This window comes from Centropristis striata, chromosome 18 (assembly GCF_030273125.1).
Source record: "Centropristis striata isolate RG_2023a ecotype Rhode Island chromosome 18, C.striata_1.0, whole genome shotgun sequence".
NCBI lineage: Eukaryota > Metazoa > Chordata > Actinopteri > Perciformes > Serranidae > Centropristis > Centropristis striata.
The window spans coordinates 10244986-10262793 of NC_081534.1; the positions used below are offsets into that span (position 1 = coordinate 10244986).

A 17808-nucleotide genomic window follows, 5' to 3' on the forward strand; every position below is an offset into this window, starting at 1 on the left:
AAGTAGCGTATGAAATATCTGAACTGGCAATTGTTTGCGCCGCACAGGTAGGGCAGGCTACAACTAAGTCTTACCTGACAGAGTTGCAGAATCTTGCAAAGCTTACGGGGAGGGATTTTGCGGATGTTTTAAATGGTGCTTTTAACTAATTGCCAAATTCCACAGCCTTAAGAGCGTGCATATCACGAATGCTGGGTCTTTTTGGTTTTCTTAGAATCTACTGCACCTACTGGTACCTTGTTTGCCATGTAGCAATAAAAACTAGAAAATTTCCTCTGGGGGAAATTTTGAAAGGGCCACGGGGGCTACTGCCGGTGTGTGTACACTATGATGAGATTCTTCAGAGATTTCAAACAATTAATACTAGTAATGTTATGATACTATTCCTCTTCAAGTATTTATTTATACAGCAACCTATGCCCTTTAACCTCAAAATGTGTGTGTGAAACATTTGTATCTGGAGGAGTGTGCGCGCTTACGCGCGCATATATGTGTGTGTGTGTGCGTGCGTGCGTGTATCTTTAACTGTTATTACATTAAATGACCAGTGTGTGTGCGTGCGTGTATCTTTAACTGTTATTACATTAAATGACCAGTGTGTGTGTGCGTGCGTGTATCTTTAACTGTTATTACATCAAATGACCAGTGTGTGTGTGCGTGCGTGTATCTTTAACTGTTATTACATTAAATGACCAGTGTGTGTGTGTGCGTGCGTGTATCTTTAACTGATATTACATTAAATGACCAGTGTGTGTGTGTGTGTGTGCGTGTATCTTTAACTGATATTACATTAAATGACCATTGTGTGTGTGCGTGCGTGTATCTTTAACTGTTATTACATTAAATGACCAGTGTGTGTGTGCGTGCGTGTATCTTTAACTGTTATTACATTAAATGACCAGTGTGTGTGTGTGCGTGCGTGTATCTGTTACTGTAATCATATCAGAGCATCAAAGCGTGGGGTCGACCAATCACAGCAGAGCAATCAACGGAATTAACAGCTGTGGAATCTTCTGGCAGAGTGAAAGCAGCCAGAGGTGGGCAGAGTGAAATTTCTGGCCTTGAACAGAAAGCATTTTTGGCAAAACCATAATACCTATCATTGATCCGACTTTACTTTGAGCGTCCTGAGTTCTTCCTGAACCTCTACATATGTTTTTTTTTTAAGAAAAATGAAAAAATAGCTTTGTTAGAGCGATCTAAAAAAACAGTCAAATCTCACTTTTTCCGAAATCTTCCTGCGTTTTTAATATGGGACCCAATGAGGCTGTTGGTGGTTTTGGTGGCGCATCTTTGCGTCGTACACCCAAACTATAACTCTGACAGCTTTACCAGAGGATTGTGAGTGAGAAGACAAATTTTCCCACGTTTCTATGTAAAAATTATTTCTGTAGAGTGGAATTTGCGGCCTGGAGCGCAGTTTTAGAATGTATTTTTTGACAGTTTTACCTCTCCCTCTACACTCTGAGCGATGACATCACACACTCTGACACGAACATTCCGTGCAATACACACCCATTATAATCTCAGAATTTCTCCAAAAATGATCATGGTCATTGAACAGGGATTGATAAAAAACTATATGACCTATCGAAACGCAAATTAATACACCAATACACAAGACTTGTGTCTACTGTTTAAAGTTTAAATGGAGTCTCTAGGTGAAATTATGCCGGAGAAGTAGACGTCTGAAAATCTTCAATTAATGTTCTTTTTTGCTCATTTTCTTTCGGCCGTCCCATTCATTTCAATGCAAAATTTTGGGCAGTTTTTTGTGACTTACGTCGCGAAAAATTCGTATTCCGTAGAGAAAAGTAATAGCACACCGATCCCGATCAAACCGCACGTTTTGATATATAATTTGTTTATTGTTGTTAATTTATAATTTTGACTAGTAGCGGGACGAAATTGCGTCCGCAAGAGGAATAAGAAGAAATCCACAGTATAACAGTAGTGCTCGGTGCGATTGCCCCGAGGCCCTAATTATACTTAATATCTGGATGTTAATGTGGTTCGTCACATTGGACTGCTATTATTTTGAACACTACCGTATACATCAGCCAAAACAGTATTTTTTTCATTTTTTAAATTTTTTTTTAAATACATTACTCCACTGTTAAATACACTGGCACCGTGTTTGTAGCAAAAATATATTGTAATATATATATACAAGCCATCATTTTTGCATTTACTTTTCTCACTGTTAAATGTACCAAACACCATATCTTTAACAGAAATATACTGTAATATTTAATGGTAAAATCTTTAATTCATGCAGCATTTATAGTATTTTCCTGTCAATTATATGGCAGAATTGCGTTTCTGCTGATGGAAAAACTTTATTTTTTACAGTAAAATATGGAATAAAATGGCAATCTCAAATGGGAAATCAACAATGTTAATATAATTTTACTGTAATATTACAATAGTTGCACCGTATTTATTACAGTAAAGTTCTGGCAAGTTCAGCTGCCAGTTTTTTACCTTAAAAACAACAGTGTGTCGGCCACTGTCAGAGGTGCAAATCAGAGTGACGGTAGACTTACTCCTTACCGTCAGGCTCAAACATGATGCCCCAGCTGTCGGCAAAAAATGAACCAAAAATCAGAACATTCATAAATTACGCTTTGAATTGTGTTCTCTGCTCTACAGCATCATAAATTTGATACCGATTTTGGACCAAACATGGCATTTGAGGATGTTGGGCTCTGGTCATTTGAATTATAATGTGTTACCTGTAGCTTCTGCTCATGGTTAGTTCTAGTCAGGCAGCTTCGCTAAATAAAGGGGACACGCCGGACAAAAGCACCACATTTTTTCCACATGCTCTCTTTCACTATGGGTTTCAATTTTTGGTAGGAGCCACTTCATCAAGATTGTGGATCGGAGATGGCAGCCATATAAAGTCTATGAGAACCAATATATCTTCCAAGCCAGTAAGAAGGTCAATCTTGATGTCAAAATATTCATTTTCTGGATGAAAAATATCATTTAAAGCTATTGAGCATATCACTAGATGATTATTTGATCAAATAGATATGTTCGTTTTTACCCAGACTATCAGGTCTTCAAGTGCTGCAGCAGGGAATCCTGAGTTGAAAATGTTTGGAATATATGTTGACGGGAGAGTGCGGATTAGCTGCAGTGTACACTGCTCAAACAAATCAAGGGAAAGCTTTCATCTCATGTCAGATCTTATATATTCATTTTTCCTAACAGAAAATGTATATTTTGACACCAAGATATATTGGTTCTCATAGACTTTATATGGCTGCCATCTCTGATCCACAATCTCGATGAAGTGGCTCCTACCAAAAATTTAAACCTATGGTGATAGAGAGCATGTGGAAAAAAATTGGTGCTTTTGTCCGGCGTGTCCCCATTCCTCTTAAATCTGGTCCTAAGCCGCCCCGACTATTATGTACCCGACAGGTACAAAGGCCAGTGTCTGGCCAGTGTCTGGATACCATACACTTTAGGAGTCAATAAACAAATCTTTAGAGGTTTGTGCCATTGACAAAAAAAACAAACAAACTACACAGTTGTAATGCCCATCCAAGTATTGGGACTTTTCCAACTGCAAATAACCTAAATTGGCCGCGTTTCCCAGATTCGCTCGTTCTTAAGGACTTAAGAAGGCTCTTAAGAAGGGTTCGGCTAAGAAGGAGCGCTAAGATAGGGGTGTTTCCCAGATGCGTTCTTAACTGCCTTCTTAAGATCCCGCCAAAGAAGCTTCTTAAGAAGCTCTTAGTGGGAGCTGTCCACCGCCGTGGTGCTGAAATATAAATCAATCGATGCCAGGCAAATCGATCACCCACCACTCTATCAGCGCTTAAGTCACCCCACACACCTGTCCAATAAGGCTACGTGTGTGTGTGTGTGTGTGTGTGTGTGTGTGTGTGTGTGTGTGTGTGTGTGTGTGTGTGATCACAGCTAACAGGTGTATCCGAGTAGTAATCAAGCCATTAATGCATATATACCCCACTGGCGGACCTCGTCCCGCGTGGTGGGCATCCTGATGTGTCTCCGGGCATGGCGCAGGAGGATCGGTGTCACGGCTGCCACACTCCGTGAAACCGGTGCCTTGCTGAGGCCGGTGCCGTCCCCCACCACCCTCCAGGAAGTGGGGAGAAGTGCTGACGCACATAAGCGTTTATATAAACCGTCTGGCTTCGCGCACGGCGACGCTGTTGGTTCGCAGCGAGAATATGCTGTATTGCAGCCATGGTGTCTCACACGCGTGGACTTCGGCAACGCCTTTATATAGACTTGCAGGTGGAGACCCTCTTGATGAGGTTCCAGCTGAGTTCAATTACACCTGTCAGTTTCCCTCATATCTGTGAAATACCACAGGGTTGTTGATGTTTTTATAGCTACTGTAAACTCATATGCAGATGCCGAATGTGTGTGAAAACATAAAGAGTGATAGTAATGATGATTTATTTTATTTATGTAGCTACAGGAACACATGGGCAATTCTTTATTTTTATATCGTTATTTTTCTTCTTATGCTATTATTTTTCTTGCGTCAGTGTTCTGCAGCTATGAGCGCACATTCATCATTATGCAGGGTTTTAGTATTCCTTTGTGTCCGATATAACTTTCCCTGATGCGGCTGCACTGAGCGTTTGGTCGCTAAGAAGGCCGTTAAGAGTGGGTCAGGGCGATCTTACACTTCCTTCTTAGTGAAAGATCTTCTTAAGCTAAGAACGACTCTGGGAAACACTTCCTTCTTTCACAGCGCTCTTAAGAGCGTCCCTAAGACGCTCTTAGCGCTTAAGAGCTTCTTAAGCGCTAAGAGCGAATCTGGGAAACGAGGCCATTGTCTTTACTCTTACTGGAACCCTGGACATCTGCTCATTGACATCTGTTTGATATGATGCCTACAAATCTGGGTCCGTCCAATAGTCTGAAAATATACACTCCAGACTATTGAGCCAATGGGATGATACATGCATTGCATGGAGACCACAGATAATCATAAGATGTAGAAGGAACAGTAAATTATGTTTTGGGCGTCATCATGATGAAAAGATTGTGATTTTGTGCTTTTCAAGTCAAATTTTGGAGTTAGATTTTTTTGTGTGTGTGTATCAAACAGTGTTTCTTGCAAAGGAAAATTTAAGGAAATGTTGACATTTCTGTAATTAAACTGAGGACAATACTGGTGTGTAATGTGCTTTAAACATTAGGAACATCCACATTTTATTGATTTTAAAGCAGTTGTTATGGTGTCATAAGAGTTTAAAGATGAGATTCATTACTTGATTTTCCCTTTAGTGCTTATAATATTTTTATATCCTCTGTTGATGCAACTTCATAAAATTCTGTTTTGCAAATCAAATATGGTGTAGCAGTTCAGTCCAATGACAAAATTTTGGTTTAACGAATCAAGAGAATTCTAATTCCTTCCACTTTTGAGACATGGACCTTTTCACTCCCTTGGAATAATTATATAATGCAAATAGCACAATTTTCCAGACCATGTAATTTTTGATGTACACAGTGCTAGTAAATCAGTGCAAACAGAATTCTTACTGAGCTCTCTCTTTTCTTCTAGGCCATGGAACCAAAGGGGTGTTTGAGCTGCTGGCAGGCTGGAGGAGAACAAGGGAAAACCTCCCCTTCAAGGAGCGTGTGGCAGACGCTTTTGCCGATGTGATGGTGTGCTACACCATGACCAGCTCACTCTACATCATCACCTTTGGCATGGGAGCCAGCCCTTTTACCAACATCGAGTCGGTGAAAATTTTCTGCCAGAGCATGTGTGTTGCCATCCTGGTCAACTACTTCTACGTTTTCTCTTTCTATGGCTCCTGTCTAGTGTTTGCTGGGCAGCTGGAGCAGAACCGCTACCACAGTGTTTTCTGTTGTAAAATCCCCTCAGTGGAGTACCTTGACCGCCAGCCCACATGGTTTAAAACCATGATGAGTGACGGCCATGACTTGTCCACACACCACGACAGTGTCCCCTACCAGAATCACTTCATCCAGCACTTCCTCCGTGAGCACTACACAGAATGGATTACCAACACCTATGTCAAACCCTTCGTAGTCATTCTATATCTCATCTACGCCTCTTTCTCATTCATGGGATGTTTACAAATCAGTGATGGATCAAATATCGTGAACCTGCTGGCTAGTAACTCCCCGAGTGTTTCGTATGCACTGACCCAGCAGAAATACTTCAGCAACTACAGTCCAGTGATTGGGTTTTATATTTATGAACCCATTGAGTACTGGAACTCCACAGTACAAGAGCACCTGAAGACTCTGAGTCATGGTTTCAACAAGATCTCTTGGATGGACAACTTTTTCCACTACCTGCGAGTGGTGAATGTGAGTGCATCAACCAAGAGCGACTTCATCACCATCCTCAAGGGCTCCTTCCTGCGCAGTCCAGAGTACCAGCACTTCACTGAGGACATCATATTCTCCAAGAACCGGGAGACTGATGAATACGACATTATCGCCTCGCGGATGTACTTGGTGGCACGGACGACAGAGAAGAAGCGAGAAGAGGTGGTGGAGCTTCTAGAAAAGCTTCGTCCGTTGATGTTGATTAACAGCATCAAGTTCATTGCCTTCAATCCTACGTTCGTGTTTATGGACCGCTACAGCTCCTCTGTCATTTCGCCCATCCTGACCTCAGGCTTCAGCGTACTCACAATCCTCATCCTCACTTTCTTCCTAGTCATCAACCCCTTGGGGAACTTCTGGCTCATCCTCACGGTAACATCCGTGGAGCTGGGCGTTTTGGGTTTGATGACCCTCTGGAACGTTGGCATGGACAGCATCTCAATCCTGTGCCTTATTTATACCCTCAACTTCGCCATGGATCACTGTGCACCACACCTGTACACTTTTGTGCTAGCCACTGAGCACACCAGGACGCAGTGCATCAAGTTGGCACTGGAGGAGCACGGGGCGGCCATTCTGCAGAACACATCCTGCTTTGTGATCGGGATCATGCCCCTGGTGTTTGTGCCTTCCAATCTGACCTACACACTGTTCAAGTGCTCCCTCCTCACCGCGGGCTGCACCGTGCTGCACTGCTTTGTCATCCTGCCCGTCTTCCTGACCTTCTTCCCGCCGTCCAAAAAGAGACACAAGAAAAAGAAACGGGCCAAGCGTAAAGAGCGGGAGAGAGAGAGGGAGCGGGAGAGGGAGAGGGAAAGAGAAAGGGAGGAAATAGAGTGCATCGAAGTCAGGGAGAATCCTGATCATGTGACAAATGTCTGAATAGTTTGTAATTTTAGAAATGAGTATTAATGGTTATCCGTCAGTTATTGGTGGATTAGAGGTATTCTCCAATGATGAGGCGCCTCTTGAGGTGCAGGGGAGTCTGAGATGTCCCCTGAGGAGTGGGAACCGGTCACTCCCAACCAATAGCAGCTAAGCTGGCCAGAGTAGAGCGCAGCCCCACTGGTCAGTCATCCAGTCCTTCAGTCTGGACAGTGTATCTCATTTGCACAAACTGCAACATGCTCACGGTTCCAAACCTCTTTCCCAACTATTTGGTAAATACAAACAAGTTAGTTCCCAGAACGTATGCTTGCAAGTAAATCTGTAATTAAATTCTAAACTTAGTCCATTTAAATAATAGCAATTCTATGTTCATCTCCTGCAGCCCTTATCTGAAAAGACGTGAATGGGGAACATAGCAGTCTGTTAAGCCAAGGACACTCAGACAAGACGGTGAAAATGGTTAGTGTGATCATGGTAAAGTGTAAAAATTAAACTGTGCAGAAGATGACTGTGTACGCACCTTACTCCTCCCAACTTGATAACAGCAAAAGAACGAATACCAAATTTTGTGGAAAGAGAAACTGTGGAAAGCACACCGCATGCTTTTCTGTGACATTAAAAATAGCTGAACAGCTGAACTGGGCAGATGGCATACACTGTGTCCATAATGAAGAATTATCTTGCACATTGCATCGTGTGAATAGAAATGTTGAGGTTTAAATTAGCAGGAGACAAATATTCTGCTTTATTCTAGAGGTCACATAAGGTTGAAGGCCATAGCAAAAGGAACTGCAGTGGGCTGCAGCGTGTGAAGAGGAAGTGCTAAGTGACTGTCGTGCAGCAGTATTTGGAAAAGGCAGTAAGCCTGAGTATGACTTGAGTAAACCCTAAACTGCTTTTGCACCAGACCAGTAAAACCAAAAGTAAAGAGTGTTTCCAAGGCTTCAAATATTGAACTTTCTAGCAGGTTGATGACAATGGAAAGTTTCTGTGAGAGTATGAATGTCTCTGTCGACCACTTACAAAAGCTTACTGGCATGGCACTGGTAATGGGAATGTCTGAATGTGATTCAAAACTAGCAGTGGTGCCAAATAGTGTACAGATTTTTTTTTTTTTTGACAAAGTTCTGTAACAACAAAAAAGTCTCAGTAAGTTTGAACTTTCACATAAAACAACCATGAACCATGAATTATTCAGGCTTATTTAAAGGTCCAGTGTGTAGTATTTAGTGGCATCTACAGATTGAATTAAAAAAAACCCTCCCTTTCCAAGCATGTAGCAGAACCCTCAGTGGCCTTCAGGTGATGTAAAACATGAAGGGCCCCTTCTAGAGCCAGTGTTTGGTTTGCTGATCTGGGCTACTGTAGAAACATGGCTGTGCAACATGATGAACTCCATGGGAAAGAACCTGCTCTGTATGTAGTTATGAAGGGCGCATTCTGATCAACCAAAAACACAACAATTTCTAGTTTCTGGTGAATATACACTAATTCACTAATGAAAACACAATTGTTATTATGTCCCATTACTGCCAATTGATTTTCCTAAATCCTAAACACTGGACCTTTAAATAATCACTATTTAATGTTGTTTGGGTTTGTGAAGCAGGTTTTAAATTAAGTAATGAGGCACTTTTTGTCAAGTACACTGTCTAATAGTGTGAAGAAATGATAGGGAGCCGAGGTAAAACTAGAACCTCTGAGTTTTGTTCCAGAAGTAAGAAAATCTCATTCAAGATCATAAATATTTGTAAGAAAACAAACTACTATAAATTCAGCCCTACAACATAACATTTGTCTTTTACACCATTTATCTAGATAGAGCCAGTGCGTTCAAAAAAATGCATAATCAATTTTTATTTAATACTTGTGTTTTTGACAGGTTTAAAGCTGCACTAATCAATATTTTTATGTTGAAAATTAATTAAAAGACAAGGGTTGGCCACCAAGAACCGGTTCCAAAAGTTTGGATCCAAAAAAAAATACAATTTCAGTTCTGCTTATCGGTTCCTAAACAATTCCACATTAGCCATCTTTCTGGACCGGATGACACTGCACATTTTGTTTTGTTTAGGGACAATGGGAAAATCAATAAGAGTTGCTAGTGTGAGAGTCAGCTGTGCTCCATGCACCGCAGGTTTTCTTGTCTGCTCCGTTTGCTGACACAGCAGTTTGCTGTCAGAGGAGGCTCGCCGTCTCTCCCATACACCCAGCAGCTGAACCACACACCCGCTGTGCACGCAGTAAACACACCAGTGACACCAGGCCACCTACGTATGTTGGACACTGTGTCATTTTGGCTGGTTTCAGTGTTACAGCTACATTAAAGTGTATGAAATGAATCTACCAACCATAAATTAAATTAAATTGGTTGTGAATATGAATATGAATCAACATGAACTGTGTAAAAGTCTTTGAAAATAAATTAAATATTTAATACATTTTTGTTTGTGAAATAAACATGAATTGAAATTGAAATCCAGGACCTTTAAGAACCAGAATCAATAAGCAGAACCAGAGTCAGAATTGTTAAAATACAAACAATAAAAAAACCCTTCAAAAGACAAGTTCACACAGAGTTAATATCCAACTCTTCATATCAGCTCAGCTCAGCAAAGCATTTTAACATCTTTTATCTACTTTCCTAGCAACAAACAGCAGGCAGACAAAGCTGGTGTTGTATATATTGGAGCATTTGGCAAGGAAAGGGCGACATATTTCCCACATAAGTCGGTGGCAACCAAAACAGAGCTTGAAGAAGATTGAATACAGGACTAACATTGGTCAGACCATCAGAAACACAACACTAAATGTTGCTCTCTATCTGCTGGATTTCTAAATAGGCATTTTGAGGTGATATTTTTTTAAGATGTGTGTTTTCAGCATGTTCCAAGGCCCCCATGTGACCAAAAATATGCCGCTTTATTCCCATTTCCCCAACCCTAGAACCATTGTGGGTTAATATCAACAGCATGTCAGACTGGATATTAAAGATACTACCTAAGGAAGGAACAGTTAATGTAAAATATGTAAAGTCAATGCTAGACAGATGAGAGTTTTAACAGTTTTGTAACATTTTTCCCCCAATTATCAAAGGTTCATATGCTAATAGGATTTAATATATAAGCCACTCATTGATCTTAATAAATGGAGAGAAAGCCCTAGGAAAGAATTTGACTCAGAAAGGCCAATTAGACACCCTTAAAAAGAGATTCCATTGGACTATGGAACCTGGTTGAATAACATCTAGCCTGTAGGGGACAAGACTTGGCTCTCTACACTGCAAAAAAAGAAAAGTTGGGTGAACTCAAAATTTCAAGGCAACAGACTTTGATAACATATTTAAGTTGGACAATTAAACTAAATATTTTAAGTTTTGCTTTTGAGTTTGAACTCTGAATTCAACTCAACTGTAAGTTGAAACATGATAAGGGTTGCTTACCTGTTTGGACTCCAGCTGGAGGCAGCACAGCCACAATTCAAGTACAGTGCCAACTCAGAAAGTTGGCATTCCGCATTTCACAACAAAGAAATAAGAGTTAGCAGAACTATTGCCGCTTGTTTTGAACCCCAACATAAAGATATAAGTAACAACAACTCACCAACTTGTCTTTGAGCATACACCTGGCTTGCTTTGTTGTGCTTACTTACATTATTGCCCTAAACAATAATATTGGGCTACACGGTGGTGTAGTGGTTAGCGCTCTCGCCTCACAGCTAGAGGTTTGCTGGTTCGCCTCCCGCCTGTGGCTCTTCTGTGTGGAGTTTGCATGTTCTCCCCGTGTCAGCGTGGGTTCTCACTGGGTTCTCTGGCTTCCTCCCACAGTTAAACTTAGGTTTAATTGGTTTGGTTGATTGATTGTCTGTCTCTATGTGTTTGCCCTGCGATAGTCTGGCGACCTGTCCAGGGTGTACTCCGCCTCTCGCCCAATGACAGCTGGGGTAGGCTCCAGCCCCCCGCGACCCGATTGCGGATAAGCGGTTAATGGTAATGAATGAATCAATCAATAATATTTATATTTCCAAGTTTTACCAACTTAAATCACTGTTTCAGCCCAAAAAAATACAAGTTAGCTTTTTGCAGTGTATAGGGAACATTTCATAAATAGTGTAGACCACTTCTCCCACCTATAGGCCTGGAGTGGGTCTGCAATGAATGACCAAATTGTGTGCCATTACTTCAAATAAGAACCGATCAAAAAGCAGAGTTTACTCTACAAATACACTTCTTCAATATTCATTCTCAGAAGCCTAAAATGGCTGCATTCTCCCCAGAAGGTAAACAGCATTATCTACGTGTCCCAAGGCCTGATAAGAATCTCTGTTGCAGTCCCGAAACAAACACACTCAAGGTCAGCAGCTCTGACAGATACCAATCTCACACTGACCTCTTGCAGGCAGATCTTAGCTGGTGGCATGTGATAGAGCTGCCCCATATGTGAGCAGATGTGGCTGATTGCAGACCAGTCAATACCTTCTTAGAGGATTGGCTGGTTATTAAGGGGCTGCCCTTGAAGAGGCACTGCTGTCTTGTTTCTTTGTGGTGCCAATGAAAAAGTGAAGGACCTCACGGAGGACAGCTAAGGCAGATGGCGTAGATTAGACTGTTTATATTGGACCAAATGCCAGTGAGGAATATTGCTCACAAGGGAGTGCAAGAGGGAATAAGTCATTGTCATTTAATGACAGGTGTTATTTCCTTGTTTGAAATTAATATCAGTGACAAAAAAGATGCAAAGGTGCAAAGGAATCGTTTACCTATCAAACACAAACACATTTCCTGCTTTTGTGGAAATGGAAAGTAATCTTAAGTGTTGAATGGTCAATGATAAAAACCTTATAACTTTTCATCAACCAAACATTGCCCCACTAAGAAGTGAGGAGTTCTTTGCAAGCTACTTCCTGCAGCAGCTGCAGTGAGCGTCACATTATGTAAAAGCCATGTCACGTATGTATAGCAAGAAGGCATGAAATGTTTGAAACACAGGAAAGAAATGCAAATCTTAAATAATTTACTTCCCAAAATGAACTGTTTGCATGGCACTGTATTGTATGTATGCATGCATTTAATTTTTCTGTATGAAGTCTGCATATTTTTTTATTATTACTACGCTGTAGTGACTTATGTTTGTTGTTTCGATGCATATTCTGTAACACCATGTGCTGCAAAAGAACAAAATTAGTCATATCTGTTTCAAAACAAAAGCCAGAGGATATTTCATGTGTAAAATAACTGTAAATTACTATTTTCTATATTTTCTAAGAAAAAATACTATAGAAAGATTTTTAATGACAGAATTTTCTTAAATAAAAAAGAATAAAAAGGGAAAAAGTTGAACACAGTAGGCCAGTAATAAACAGTGGAATGTTACCAGTATACTAGATCTTATTCCTTGCACACTGCAGTGTCAATGTTTGTTGATGATTCACACTTTTATATGGGAAACTCTGGCAAACCATATTCTTGTTTGTTTGTGTCTTGACTCCTTTATGTTCTCTACTTTGCCTTCATGTGAGGCAATAATTCATTTCTCAACAGCCCTTTTTCAAACAACAGAACTGTTTATCAGGCCTTATAATGATAACTTTAAACAAAAACATAGGTTAGAAATGTACAGCATATAGATGAATCTCCATTCAATGTCTGAAATACAACTATTACAGTTTGCTATATGGCAGTCCAAGCTTAGCAGCAAATATTTTAATATTTAACAGTACTGTTAGCTCTTCTGGATCATCATTCATAAATATACTTGGTATCATCATAGACAGCCTGCCATTGCTGCCTAGAAAGCTATTGCTGTTATTGCCACATTCACCACTTTTCAGCTTTCTTACGATTAGCATCATTCCAAATGATGAATGTTTATGATTAGACTCCTCCTATATAAATAGCATGACTAGAAATTAATAGAACATATTCTTCTAAGGCAACACGCTGAGTCTTACTAATGGATCACTGAAACAGCATGTACTATCCAACATTTAAAACAGATCTTTATATTGTCGTCGGTCTTTTTTGGGCGAAAACTTAAAGTAGAGCTTGGCATTAATCAAAATTGTTACTAATGTCAACAAATCCCCTAAAAAACTTAAACCAACAATGTGTTAGAATGTCTCAATAATTTGCGACCTACCTATCCTGTCCTATGGTTCCCATACTCTAACACGGTTAAATAGTGCATTTGCTGGACTATTTACAGCTGCACATTAATAAATATTTGGCGAGCTTTTCATCAATGGAACTCCATGGCACAAGGATATCAGGCTTTGATATGCAAATGATCAATTCATTGGTTGTTATTGGTCTTTTCATTGGATGGTTGATAATTAAATACAAAACATTGCCAGCCTTATTCTTTAAAAGCTAAACTTGCTTAGTGTACTTTATAACTTAATATTCTAAGGTACCAGATACTCTTGAAGTTAACATGCTCTAAAAGCTAAGCTTTGTATTTTTTCATACTAGTGCAGTGCCTGTTCAAAGAGTGCCGTTTGAAATGGGCCAATTTTGTTGCTGCTTGCAGCTTTCTCGAGAACAGCTCATCCAAACAATTCCCCACTTGACTGCGCTTCCTTGGGTCGTGAGCAGCCTTGAAGTCTCAGCATACAGTATACGCCTCATTTGGTTGCAAAAGCTCACATTAACTTTTTATGGCCATAATAAAGTCAAAGCTCAGCTATTTCCCTTGATAGTGTTTTTTAGATAGAAAAGGGGGGCCCAGTAGAAAAACTTTGGGAACCACTGATGTAAAACAACCATTCATCCAGTAATGCAGCATTTCTTTTATAAACAAATAATGGTGACCATACCTCTTTAAGTGTTGCACATTTACAATGTTAACACATGTAATATTACAAGTACAACTTATATTTGATCCATTCTGTAAGCTCCTGCTATATGGTTTGATATAGCCCCTTTTTATGTTCTATGGGGATACCATAACTAGAATGTATGTGACATTACAGCTAAAATATCCACATTACAGTCAATGGGATATTCAGTGACGTCTCCAAATCTATTTTTTCATTAAACTAATGACTACAATGCATGTTCATTAAAAAGCAAAAAACAGCATTAACATAGATATAAATATGCTATAATCTTTGGTGGTATTTTGAAAGTCAGTGTTAGGGCAGTTAGATGGGTGTACTGTCCTTTAACCATGCACCAGCATATATTTAGTTTAAACAACAAGGGACAGCACAATATCTCCACAATACAGGGCAATAAAATTATGCAATCACCACTTTGCTTGCTAAATAATCTACATTGCAGCCATAGCCGCAGAGGACAAATTACTGTTGTATTGCAACTCATTTATCTTGTATGTCACTTAACAGGTTTGATGAATGGGGACAACATTAGCCTTCTTTTGGCTTTGTTATTGAGTGGCATCTATTCTATTTACATCTATCTATCTATCTATCTATCTATCTATCTATCTATCTATCTATCTATCTATCTATCTATCTATCTATCTGTCTATCTATCTATCTATCTGTCTATCTATCTATTATATAATGAATTATTCATTTGAAAATACATATGGCATATATAGGTTTGTGTTACTGTCAACAAGCATTTTTTATGCTACTGTTTTCCTGTCCTTGCCCATACTACGTTGTCTAAAGCCAGACTCAGATGACAGGAGTGCTAAAAACCTGACCGATTTTGAAATTGGGTTGCATCACACACATCAGGAGACTCTTCCCAGATAATCTTCACTATAATCTAAAACATGCATTTACAGAATATTATTGACCTTATCATGGCAGAAAAAGCGATTGACGCGTTGCAACAAACTGCTGCTTTGTGGTGAGGATAAACAAAACCAGAAGGCTAAATGAGTCTGGGTAAGAAAATAGTTGGGAATATGCGATCAACACTGAAGAACTGGAGATGAGACTTTAAATATTTATAATATAAACTTTATATATGTCATAATAGCATGCTAGCTGCTAACATCATATTCTGATTTTAAATTCTAAATATCAAACATGTTTAATAATTATAGGGGCAGCCCGATGAGTCTGCAAACAGTTTTGGAGGTGTAAGATTGGATCTGTAAACTGCTCTCATTGACTGATAATCTTGCTGAAATAAGAGTTCAGGCCACATTTCTTCATGATTATCAGGAGGGGTTAATTGGGGTTCAATCGGCCTGAAACTCCTGTGGCCTGAGCCCGGCTTGACTGATGGGTTTGGGGGCGATTCAACCCTCCAGATAATTGGTGGTGAGATGTGGTCCAAGACTTTGGTCTGTACCAATGGGTGAATGGGTCTTAAACCTTCCAATCTGCTCAAAGACTCATTGGGGCCACCCTGATAATGTCAAACATGTTTGATATAATGGAGTTATGATCTGGATGATTGCGAGAATGATTACATTAGCAGAGGAGAGCAGCTGTCGTGTTGCCAAGCAACGGTGAAAAAAATCTAGCCCTGTGGGCTAATGTTAGCTAGCATACTACTGTTGACAGAAATTGAAACGGACAGTTCGCCTCTAGTTCTCGTTAAAGAATAGACACTGCAAAGTATTATTACAGCAAATTGTGGCACCTGGTTTGTTTACATCTGCTTCTTCATGAGATCACAGGAGAGAGATCAGTTGAGGTGGTGCATTGCTCCCTCTGGTATGATAATAATGTTTGAGATAAGAGAGAAGAACATCTGTGTAGTTTCTCCTTATGCGTGTGAGGCAATTTGATTTTAAAATCGTTTGTAAAGCTTCTGCGGTCTGAGCCTGGCTTAACTTGTCTGATTGGAGTTTTGTGACCCAAACACCTGGAATAAAAAACGTGAGTACAATGTGTCCACGTAACTCTGGAAAGAAGACACTGTTTGCTCTTATTATTCTGAGTATTTGGTGAATTCTGTTGAGATTGACTTTGCCAAAGTCTGGGCCTTCTATGCTGTCTATACCACTCTAAAAAAGGTACATATACACTGTGGGCCTATGGATAGTCCAGTCCCTTTTAACATGGTCAGTGCTCTCTCAACCCAATGAATACCTAGAAATAATTGTTTCTTCCAGAAATGTTTTTGAAATGCACTTGACGTCAGAGTAATGCTCACATATGGTCACTTATGCTATTTTCAGACTACCAACGACAATGTTACAAAATGGCCATTTTGCCACCCCATTGCCATTTCCATGTGCACCGCAATACACTGAAAGCTAGGATAGCATTAGCTAACATTTGACACAACATCACAGCTAATGTTAGCCATTGCTCATTTAAAATGCTGGTTACTTTACTCACACAGTAGCTGGTGAAACAAAAACTTAACACTTTATTACATCTGGAGTGCTGTAAAAACTGTGTCAGCTTCCATTGAAACTGCCTTTTTATCTTTGTGGTTAGCAGTGTGAACACAGCTTGAGTTTCAAGCCAGATTCCTTAAAAGCCAGATTTTTTAGTTGTTAATTGGTGTAACTTTAGTAGAGATTCGATTTAGGCATGACTAATATAGGTGAATTTGCCTACATCTCATTACCAAATCTAAAGGCATCTTAATATATCTTTGTTAAACCAGCCATTGAATGTGATCACGGATTAGGTTCTTAGAATATTCTTTAAAGCAAGACACTATGTAACAAATATGCTAAACAGAAGCCACCATGTCTCCAAGTGATCACTATGAAATAAAGGTAAATGCTTAAAGCTGCACAGGTACTGCACTGTAAAAAAAAAAAAAGTCTGTAGATTTCACAGTGAAAAATTGCTGAACCATAACAGTAAAAGACCGTAAAATGAGAAATGTAAATGTACATATCAGCCAAAACAGTATTTTTTACTCTTTTTTTTAATACATTACTCCACTGTAAAATACTCTGGCACCGTGTTTGTAGCAAAAATATAGTGTAATATATATATACAAGCAATCATTTTTGCATTTATTTTTTGTAAAAAATACTTTTTCTCACTGTTTAATGTACAAAACATATCTCTAACAAAAATATACTGTAATATTTAATGGTAAAATCTTTTTATGCAGCATTTATAAAGTATTTTCTTGTAAATTATATGGCAGAACAGTGTTTCTTTTGATGGAAAAACTTTTTATTTATACAGTAAAAAATGGAATAAAATGAAAATCTTAAACAGTGCCAATATCTTTTTACCGTAATATTAAAAAAAAGTTGCACCGTATTTATTACGGTACAGTTCTGGCAACCACAGCTGCTGTTTTTTTACCGTAAAAACAACATTTTTTTTTTTTTTTTTACAGTGTTAGGTTCGGAACCAAAACTACAATGCTTAATAACTTAAGCATTGTAGTTTTGGTGAAAAGAACTGGAGTTAGACTCAATTTACAGACATTACTTCATCAATGGGACTTGCACACGGGTTGACCCTATCAATACCGACCTACATGGAATTTACCAATCATGTTGCTTCCACACTTAACAAATTTTTATGGCAAACCTTACAATTCAAGTGCTTTTTGTAGGAAATCCTAGGAACTGTTCATGAGCACTGAATGTGGTGGAGGGGTGCAGCATGGGCCATGGAAGAACTCATTAAAACTGTGAAGCAGATCTGAATCACAGG

At 39.4% G+C, this 17808-nt stretch overlaps 1 protein-coding gene across 1 annotated transcript in view; it reads left to right on the forward strand.

The window, feature by feature from the left end:
* Positions 1-16469, forward strand: part of ptchd4 (patched domain containing 4) — a 96094-nt gene extending 79625 nt beyond the window's left edge. The window contains exon 3 of the mRNA XM_059357186.1: positions 5561-16469. Coding sequence (XP_059213169.1) covers positions 5561-7242 — 1682 coding nt within the window. The 3' untranslated portion in view covers positions 7243-16469. The remainder of the gene's footprint in view (positions 1-5560) is intronic.
* Positions 16470-17808: the final 1339 nt, after the last annotated feature.